Source organism: Frankliniella occidentalis, unplaced genomic scaffold (genome assembly GCF_000697945.3).
Source record: "Frankliniella occidentalis isolate FOCC.00 unplaced genomic scaffold, Focc_3.1 Scaffold220, whole genome shotgun sequence".
Lineage (NCBI taxonomy): Eukaryota > Metazoa > Arthropoda > Insecta > Thysanoptera > Thripidae > Frankliniella > Frankliniella occidentalis.
The window spans coordinates 408,158-417,996 of NW_026267346.1; the positions used below are offsets into that span (position 1 = coordinate 408,158).

At 40.3% G+C, this 9,839-nt stretch overlaps 2 protein-coding genes across 2 annotated transcripts; both read left to right on the forward strand.

Moving 5' to 3' along the window:
- Positions 1–1,329: 1,329 nt before the first annotated feature.
- On the forward strand, positions 1,330–5,612 carry LOC127750609 (uncharacterized). The gene is made up of 10 exons (XM_052272718.1): positions 1,330–2,901; positions 2,993–3,097; positions 3,474–3,533; positions 3,677–3,916; positions 4,011–4,121; positions 4,228–4,305; positions 4,383–4,433; positions 4,525–4,617; positions 4,694–4,901; positions 4,986–5,612. The coding sequence occupies exons 1-10, from the start codon at positions 2,833–2,835 to the stop codon at positions 5,261–5,263; spliced, it is 1,293 nt and encodes a 430-aa protein (XP_052128678.1). The 5' UTR covers positions 1,330–2,832; the 3' UTR covers positions 5,264–5,612.
- Positions 5,613–6,241: 629 nt separating this feature from the next.
- Positions 6,242–8,657, forward strand: LOC127750610 (uncharacterized). Its single transcript, XM_052272719.1, has 4 exons — positions 6,242–6,855; positions 6,945–7,152; positions 7,498–7,561; positions 7,642–8,657. The coding sequence occupies exons 1-3, from the start codon at positions 6,733–6,735 to the stop codon at positions 7,500–7,502; spliced, it is 336 nt and encodes a 111-aa protein (XP_052128679.1). The 5' UTR covers positions 6,242–6,732; the 3' UTR covers positions 7,503–7,561; positions 7,642–8,657.
- The last annotated feature ends 1,182 nt before the right edge of the window (positions 8,658–9,839 follow it).

Below are 9,839 nucleotides of genomic sequence, written 5' to 3' on the forward strand. Positions count from 1 at the left end.
CAGAAAGTGTGTCACCGTGCCGACCCTGACGATAGGGCAGGTAGGGGCCATCCATTAAGTACGTCCGCGTTTTTTGGCCCTAAATTGGACCCCCCCTCCCCCATGTCCATGAATGTCCGTTTTCGTCGAACCCCCCCTCCCCCTTTGGACGTCCGCTTTGACTTTATTATACCCCTAATTTTTAAAAATGTGCCTTTTCGTTAGTTATTATAGCCATTGAGAAAATGTCAAGTTTTTAGGGTGGTTCCAAAGAATTTAATAAACACAAAAAAGTCACATTGGTAAGTGCTGGAATACAAACCGCAGCGAAACTTAACCCAAATTTCCCCGTATCCTAATATGAAAATCGGACGTCCGGACTGCCCGCATGCCCCCCCTCCCCCCACGTCCAACGACATCCCTTTTTAAAAGACTCCCCCCTCCCCCTTGAGCTCGGACGTACTTAATGGATGGCCCCTAAGCCCGCTTTAATGCTTTTATTTAAAAGCAGAAGGGCGGGCTAAAAATAACAACAAAATGTAAGGCACTAGTCCAGGTTCCTCCAAAACATAGCAAAATAGGCACGAGATGAGCTGTATCATCTGAAGAGATGAACAGATGCATTATGCACGTGTTTTATAGTAGTAAGTCCATGAGTTCTATATCTAAATGTGTTGATAACAGTAAAAAATTGCCGACCGAAACATTCGGTCACGATAGCGTTAGGTTAGGAAACCATGATTTCTGCCCACACCAAGGCTTTTGCTTTCCGTCACGTCAACGCGATGCTGAATGTTAGGGTCGGTGTTTTTTTCTTTCTATCTGTTCATTCACAGGTGAAAATCATGGTAAAGTGTCAACGATAATGCAAAACGCATTGTTGATCAGTTGTTATCGTAAAGATGAGGTTTCGATTAAAATATTAAAGAATAGTTTGCTTGTCATGAGTCTTGAACTCAAAATTTTAAAAAACAAACATTTAGAGAGTCATATACATAGTTGCTTGGTATAAATATTTTCCACTTACGAAAACTAGCTAAACAAGTAAAATGATTGAACTTGAGGAAAAACCCAAGTGTACAGCATAACAAATAGCGACTTCTAAGTTTTTCATCTTTCATCTTTCAGGCAACATATCGATGCATCGACACAAAACATTGACCGCGGTCGAGGTTATGCGGGACGGGGCATTAATGCTTAGTAAACAATGATTCATTTTTTGTAGAATTTAATCTAAAACCATTTTATTTTCAACGGACAGACTATCCCAAAAATATTTCAATGGTTCATAGCACAGCACCTTAATTTTACATGGGTGGGAGGGAGGGGAGAGGAAGGGAATGCCCTCCCCATGAATACTATTTTCTAAACAAATTTTCGAACTTTATTTATTATCTTATTTCCCGGTATTCACCACCTATTTCCCACATTCCTCCCAAGGTGTCGTCGTTTTGGACGAATTCGTGCAATTCGTCGTTCGTCGTGCATGACGAGGACAGTGGTCGACTATAACTTCCACTTCTCACTTCCTAATGTCACACTTTCCGCTTTTCACGGTCTTCGGCGGGAGCATCGTATGACGGCATTGTAGTTAGATTTACTCAAAAAATCAACTATTTGGAAATTTCGTAAGACAAAAACAAAGCAAAGAAATAATAAAGCTTTCCCGGATTTTTTGAAATAGCTTAACTTTAGTTATTTGAATCGAAAAGAAAATAGCGGACTTGACTCACCTAGTGAACATGACAACCAACTACAAGTTCAACTTTGATTTCAAATAAAAAATATTTCAACAGAACAAAGCCACGTATATCTTTAAAATATTGAAAATATTTTCACGTTTTTGTAAATTGAAAATTATTTGAGTTTTGTTTATTTTATGCGGAGTCTTTTTGAACCTTCCAAATGTCACGTTAGACCTTACTTTGACTCGGTTGGTGGCAGGTTCTGGAGAGAGAAACGGCACCGCGCCGCAATTTTCAACCGTCATCGTATAGCATCGTAGAGAGTGGTGGTCCAACGAGATAAACTCCTGCTGAATAACTAAAAGTTAAAGCTGAAGAATATGGCACCTTCACACGCCTACGTGCGCCTCATTGGAGGCGAGACGCGATTAACTGCCAAAGTCGTGGACATGTATATAGTTACCAATTACGATTTGGAAAAATTTGCCCCAAAGGGTCCCAAGTCCTTTTCCAATGGGCATGTCTATGGAATTAAGACGCCCGACCCATCCGGTATATTAAAGTTGGTGAAGTGCAAGATAATATTTTTGGCAGGTAAGAGAATCACTTACATCGTACTGTCCGAATAATACAAATCCATCGATAATTGCTCAATATGTTCTAAATGCAGTGAGTAGCTTACTGCCAATTAATCACCATATTTCAGATTGTGGAATTCAATTTAGTTATGACATGTCAGTGAGGCTACTTTTCTACAAAATTTGCTAATTATTGATGGATCTGTGTTACTTGGGTGAGACATTGTAGTTTCTGTCATTTTGCTTGTGCGGCCATCCCAGTAAACTCGAAACACTGCATTTTGAGTCATCTGACTGGTTTTAGAAGTCAAAGTGAGTGCTAGTGATTGCCAATTCAAAATTCAGACAGAAAGTCACTCTTTGACGTCAAAACCCAGTCAAATGACTCAAGGTTAGTTTTTCGTGTTTGCTGGATGGTTAGCCTTAAAATTTTCCTTATTATTGAACATGTGTGTTGACTAAAATAGTGAACAATCTTAACCTCTTTCTAAATCTCTGTACTTTCGGTTTCAGAAAGTGAAGAAGAAATTTCAGATGTGGTTAAAAACGGAAAGATTCCACGGTGCGAGCCAGCTCGCTTTGAAAGCAACATGACCCAATCAGAAGACTTTGCCTTCTTTGAGCTTAAGAAAGAGTCAAAGTCCAGATCAAGCAATTCGGTAAGTATTGGGTGTGACCATTTATGAGTACATGACATATTTTGTAAGAAATCAGAGCTTTATGTCATTATCTATTTTTGAATTACTCCAGAAGCAAGTGATTAAGCCAGCCAACAAGAGTTTAAGTTCAAAGTATATTCGTAACTCAAAGCAGCCTGTTACTGGAGCATCTGGGTCGGCTTCTTCTAGAACAGAGGTAATGTTTCAATCTCACAGATTTTAGTTCTTGAGAGAATCTAATTGCAGGGCATTTTTACAATGTGTTAGTGTTGTAATGCTCTTTTAAAGATTTGGCTTCTATTTTTTCTCTAACTATGAAGGAAGTGTAGTTATTTTGTTGTATCTGCTCTTACTTTGATGAACTAATTATGATTAAGATATATTCATTCAATATTCAGCCTCTGTTTGAAAGAGCAGTTGAAGTGGCTCTGATAAATTTTACCCGCAATAACTTAGCGTCTCTGAAGGTACTCTGGGGAACTCTAGCAAAAATAAAAGCATTAAGATCATAGTAATTTATTGTTGCTTTTATTAATTTATTTAACCAACTTAACATTTCTGTTTTTATTTAGATTCCCAAGAAGGACAGTGGTACAAAGCGGGTTCATACTGATGATCAGCCAACCAGTAAGGTAATTTTGTATAGTCTTCAACTTCAACTTCAAAAAGGGTTATTACGACTGCTTGTTCAACTGAACTGGAGCCACCTATTACCTGTTGATAATGTTGGCTTTGCTTTAGTGTCTTTTAATATATATGCTCTTAAAATTTGCAGAGTTCTGTCAATAAGAAGACCAAACCCGATGAGTCATTATTGAAGCTGAATAATGCAACTCCTCAAGATCCTCTGAGCTGTAATGAGGAGAAAACGGGAACTCACAATGAAAGTACAATTTCTGAAGAAGAAGTAGAAAATATTAAAAAGAATGATGGCGAAGGTGATACATTGACTCCTGAAATATCTGAGGTTAATAAGATGAAAAACTCAATTGTTGCTAATAATCTGTTTTCCAAGGTATTTATCTCTTGTGTTACATTTTATTTTATTTGCTGTTGTGTTTTTTTTTCTTTTTGAGTTTTGCTAAAGATCATTGTTGTTCCTTCAACAGAAAGATGGCAAAAATGGTGATACATTGACTGATGATGAAAGTGCTGAGGTAAAGGAAGCAAAATCAGGTGCTAATGAACTGTTACCCAATCAGATTGTTTCTCATGTAGAGGTATTTATCTCTTGTGTTACATTTTATTTTGTTTGCTGTTGTGTTATTTAGTTAAGCTGTAAAGACTTATTACTAAAGATGATCATATTTCCTTTCCTGTATTCAGACTAAAAAGACTAGAGATATCGGCTGTTTCTGCTCTCCTCTTACATGTGGTTCAGAAGTAATGAAAGGAATGAATCAGGTTAGGCAAGGTTTATGTGTTGTGTTACTATTAAACATTGAAATCATATTTATGTATATTTTCCTTTTCTTGTTCAGACTTTGGAAAGGCTAACTGAAGAAGTTAGTAAGTTCAATGAAATGAACCAGGTACGTCGCATACAAGTACATTCTTGACTTGCTTTATAAACAATGTCATGATTTCTGAACAGTTACTTTTATTTACTCTCTCCCAATGTAGAGTTTGCACGCAACAGTGCAAGATCTTAAGGCACAGTTATTTCAAGGAGGGCAGTGGTCCCAGGCAACTGGCAGCAGCAGCAAATCAATTATGGTATTCTTTTGACTTAAAGAAAATGCTTTGCACTCCCATTTAAACGATAAATCAACAATGTTTTTAATATTTGTAGGTTGATCTTGGAGGCACTAGACTTGTGGACCGAGAGTGGGCTGAAAAGATTGTGTGGAGGAAAAGTGAATCTCTAAAGTGGAAAATGGAAAGCATTTTAAACAGAATTTTTACTGAAAAAGATTTGATTCATCTATGGTTTGATAAAACATGTATGACAGAGGAACAAGACAAAATCTTCCCTGAAGATTGTGTGGAGAAGTTAAATGGTATGCACATATCTGATTTGGTAAAGGTATTATCTTATTTTTTATCTCTTTCTGGTATTGTCAAAACTTGTTTCTTTTTCCCAGAGTTCTTTGATGAAGCCAATGATGTTAAGACAAAACTTGAAATAACAAAGCAGCAAGCAAGAATAAGAGAAAGAATTCAAGACAAGGAGCAATGCGAAAGGATGTGCGATCAAATTAATACCACTTTGACCATGGAAAATGAACCGTTGTCTCGTGGCACAGTCAGACAGACAATAAGTAAGGTTTTATATGATGCCAAAAGCAGGTATCGGAAGGATAATAATGTAGTATTGGGGGTTTTGGGAGAGCCAAGATCATGTGAACAACAGATCGCATGAGTGGTAAATGGCGACGAGTTGAAGGCTCGCGCCTCTATTTATTCATTGTTTGGCATAACAACAAGAAGAACAAGGCGATCGTAAAACAATTAAAGGTTCAGGGGTCTGAGTGTAGGTGTCGCCTCCATAGTGATCACTAGTGGCCGTGACTGAGGGTATTCTGCTGTAACCTGGTTAGGTTAATGTTACCATAATACTACACTACTCCCTTCTTTTTAGAACCCTTCCCTAAAAATGCTCCGAAAATTTAAACAATCACAAGAGCTTCGCCTTGAACTTCATACAATACACTTGGACGTTAACGTACAAATTGATTGAACTGACTCTACTTTTAAACATTGTTGATAAATAAATGAACAAATCCTAAATAATTTCAACTTAATTAAACCTGTGAACTTCCACTTTGCCAAACCTACGGCTTATTCAAACCTACTAGTCTGGCTCGGTGTGCAAACAAAAAGAAATTGACTTCCCTCCTAGCATGTAGCAATGCATTAGTATGATTCCTTGCCGGACCACTATCAACTTGCTATCAATAGTAGTTTAAAAATCCATTCAGGAGATCAACCACGGAGTTCCATGCCTTTAAAAATTCAATTAATCTTGATGTGAACTTGCTGTGGGAAAAAGGTGTACCAGTGTACCTGAAACACACAAATAATCCTGGAACAGTATTTGTCGACCACTTAAACCTTTGCCTTGGGCTGTAATTAACTGGCCCTAGGTGTCTCCTACACGACTGACTAGACCTATCTACGTGACACCTTTGATTTTTGAACACTACCACGTTTCTTATTAACCTCTTGAAGGTTAAGAATACTTAACTTTTAAAATAAAGATGCTCCGTGTATCTAATCCAGCGTTGATCTTCTTCTGCCTGCGTTGATCGGTGATTTCCTTTGATTCCAGCGTTGTCTTGAGTCTTGACGTGTTTAATTATTCTGGTCCTTTATCCAATTCCTTGGTTTAGAACTTTATTTCTCGGCTAGTGCTGTTCTGCTAGCCGTCCTTTCTCTCCGCCTGCTCAGAGTGTTCTGGCGGCGTTCCTCTTTTATTCTCATACTCGACTGCGTGCGCCGCTCATGCGCAGTGGGTTACCCCCACTCCTTCCTTTTCCCCTCCTTCCGTGGTGACGCTTCGGTTTGGCGGCAACTCCCTCCAGCGTCACGCGCCATATTGGCTTAACGGCTTTTCAGCTCCGGTCGTCCTCCTGTGTTCTCCTCAGTTTTTCCGCGGTAGACCCTTTGAATTTCCATCATGTGCACCAAAGTTCTCGTGCAACATTTCTGGGGGTACACCCTCAATGATAATGTTCGACGAAAAGTAAGTATTTTGGCCCCTTTTCCTGATTTTTCTGGAATTGTCGGGCCGGCGTCCTTTGTCCGGATCAGGCCGGCGTCCCTCGAGTGCTTCTGGGTCCTGAAACCCTGTGATTTTTCCAGATCTGTGTTCAATGCGTCCAACCCACTATGCTGAGCCGTCACTGGGCCGTGGCTACCCCATCCTTTACCCAATTTGGTGGTATTTTCGACAACCTTCTGATGGAGGATGAGCTCTTTTACCAATGTGGATGTTGTCTGGAGAAATGTTACGTGAGTTTCCGTGCTTCTGTTAACTTTTCGTGTTTTGTAAGGTCTAGGGTCTAGGTTTGGTGCTTATCCAAGTGTCTTTATTTGATCAGATCATTTTGGAGCAGTACGGACCTGGTGGCTACCCTATGCTTGCACCTATGCCTCAAATTCCCCCGCCCGGGGTGTATTACCCGGCTCCCGCTCCTCCAGCGGCTCTCCCAGTCCTCAATATCGATGATATTGCTGCCGTTATTCAGGACATCGAGGATGGCATCTTGGAACCTGAAGTCGTGGACCTTGTCAGCGACGATGAGCAAGGTGAGTTTTCAAACTCCCACTGTAACGGTTTTTCTGTGCTCCCGCCCCGCTTTCGTCATGTCGGTCGTGGTTTTCCTCTATTATCACTGTGCAACCGAGGATGATGAGTCTGTCTTATTATGTGGGCCTTGCGCACCTTACGCTGCCCCCGACTTTGTACTTGATGGTTCAATGGTGTACAAAAGGCTAAAATTCAACCTTGAATTCCTCTACGGCGCTCACAGCGAGTACATTTGCGCGCGCTGCCTAGGCTGGCCCTTTGTGCGTCCCCGTTCCTCGCGCCTCTAGTTGTTGCTGCTTTTGCTGTTTGTTGTTGTTTCAATGTTTACTTTTCTCTCCTTGCAGACTGAACTCATTCGTTTTGCTGCTGCCGGTTATGAAGAGGACGGTGTGGCTCGCGAGGAGTGAGGTTAGTTTCTCTCTCTTTTGCCTGTTTTTCTGGCTTTGGTTCAAACTTCTTTCCTTAACAACTTTCTTTATTATTTTCAGATGTGTTCTCCTTTGGTTTTAATTTTTCTTTTAATTCTTCACTTTTACGAGTCTTAGTCTGTTTGTTCCTAATTTTATTAATGAACTTCTGTTGTTAAATTTGGCGTTTCTTGGAGTCAAGTTTTTTAACTTATGATCTCGTCTTAATGACATGTGATTCTTCTGATTTGCCATGTGCTTTTAAACTTAGTTCGTGTTAATGTTCCAATGTGATTCTAAGCTTAGTTCGTTTAATGTTCCAATGTGATTCTAAGCTTAATGAAATGTGATTTACTGAGTCCAGTTCCTTCCTTGTATGACTTGTGATTACTTCAGAATATAGTTTTCATTGTACTTTTGGTGTTTGGATTGAAACTCCCTTGTCTTTTCATTGATTTTTATTGCAAACTTGAGCATGAACACTTAACATTTACACAGCACTTTGCTTTGGCACAACAACACAATTTATCACAAGTAAAAGGAAACGCTTTGATTGCACTTGAGAATAGAAATGATTTACAGTCTTTTGACAACAGTTATTTTGGTACTTCAACAGTGAACACATTTTGGTCGTACTTGATTAATATTTGAAACTTAAAGTCACACTTGAAAATTGATTACGACTTTGTAACAGGACTGATTTGATTAAAACTTAAACAACTAGGTTGGCACTTTGAACTCTGAACGTTTAAAGCATGTCACTTCTTGGTGCACTCACTGGATTGGTGGTAACGTCCATTGCACTTTCTGCACCTTAACTTTTTCCTGGGGTCGAGTGGGTGGATTTTCCATTTACCCTTCTCTGCTTCACGTTGCTGAATGAGGTTGTCCAACCATTCTTTCCTGCCAGTAGGCTTTTCCAAGGTGAGTGGCACGAGCTTCCATGGCATGTCTAGTTTTAATCCACCACAAATTATTTCCTTGTTTGAGCGTTTTTCCTCTAACTTTTTCTCTAGTTCTTTAATTGCTGCCTCTTCTTCCTGCATCTTGCTCTCAATCTCTTCTATTCTGCTGTCTATTTCCATGCTCACATCCTCTCCCATCGCCACATCTACCTTGTTTATTTCTGCCTCTAGTTCTTCCATTTCCATTTCTATTTCTCTCTTCTCTATCATGTTTTCTTCTGAGTCTGAATCTGATATTGTCAGTTCCGGTAGCATTTTCTCTGCTACACTGACAACACTTTCTTCTTCGTCACTGTCACTCGACAGGAATTCTCTTGTCACTATAGGCTGTATGAAAGCTTGGCTGGCATAATGCTGCCTTATTTTCTGTGGCAAGAAGTCTAAATCTTTCTCACATGCTTGTCTGAATTTGGAGGTGCTGGGCAAGTTCATGTATTCCCCTGCTGTGATGGGGTGATGAAGGTACCAATCCTCTTCGAGTACAGCTTCCGGGTCTTCCACCATTTTTCTGCATGTGATGGGGAAACACATTAGGGAATCTGGCTCTTCCCTAGGGAAGGCCAGATTTCCTTTTTCTTGTACCATTTTTTTGATGTGATTGGAGAACACACACTTCTCCATGGGAGAGTCAGGGAATGACCCCTGACCGGACGGGCCTGCCTGGCTCACAGGGAAAGCCACAATCTCTTGAGGCATTTTCTTTGGCAAATTCTGTAACAGATTCACCAATTTTGGTATCTTTCCTTCCCCCTTTTCTTTAAACGACTCTCATCTGGGCACTTTTGCTTACCTTCTGAGTCATCCGGGCCGCGGCTCTCCTTAAGGCTGAGGCTTTTGCCTTTTTCCTGAGATTGGGATCGACTTCCGGGTTCACTAATTTTGCCTTTTTGGCTTGCACAGTTTTGTCGTCCTGTTCCATAGACCTTTTCACTTTTTCCAAAATTTGATCTAGTTTAGACTGATCTACTGGCTTGGTTTCGGGTATTCCCCTGAGCGGCCCTGCGGCTTCCAATATCTCACTAGATTCCTTCCTTTTTGGCACTGCGACTTGCAATCCTCTGAAGGTTTCTTTCTTCGAGGGTATTTCTTCCATTTTTTCCAAACTTTCACAAGGAAATTCACTTTGTAGTAGTTTAGAGTCCAGCGAAACTAAAACCGTCCTGGCGTCACTGATGGGTACGCAGGGAATCACCGTTAGGCTTAGGATAGCGTCAGTAGCCTTCTTTTGTTTTCGTTAAGCCTACCCGTTGCCTAGCGACCTACCCGATTGCCTAGCAACCGGTTGGTACCCGGTACCCGCTTCCTAGCGACCGG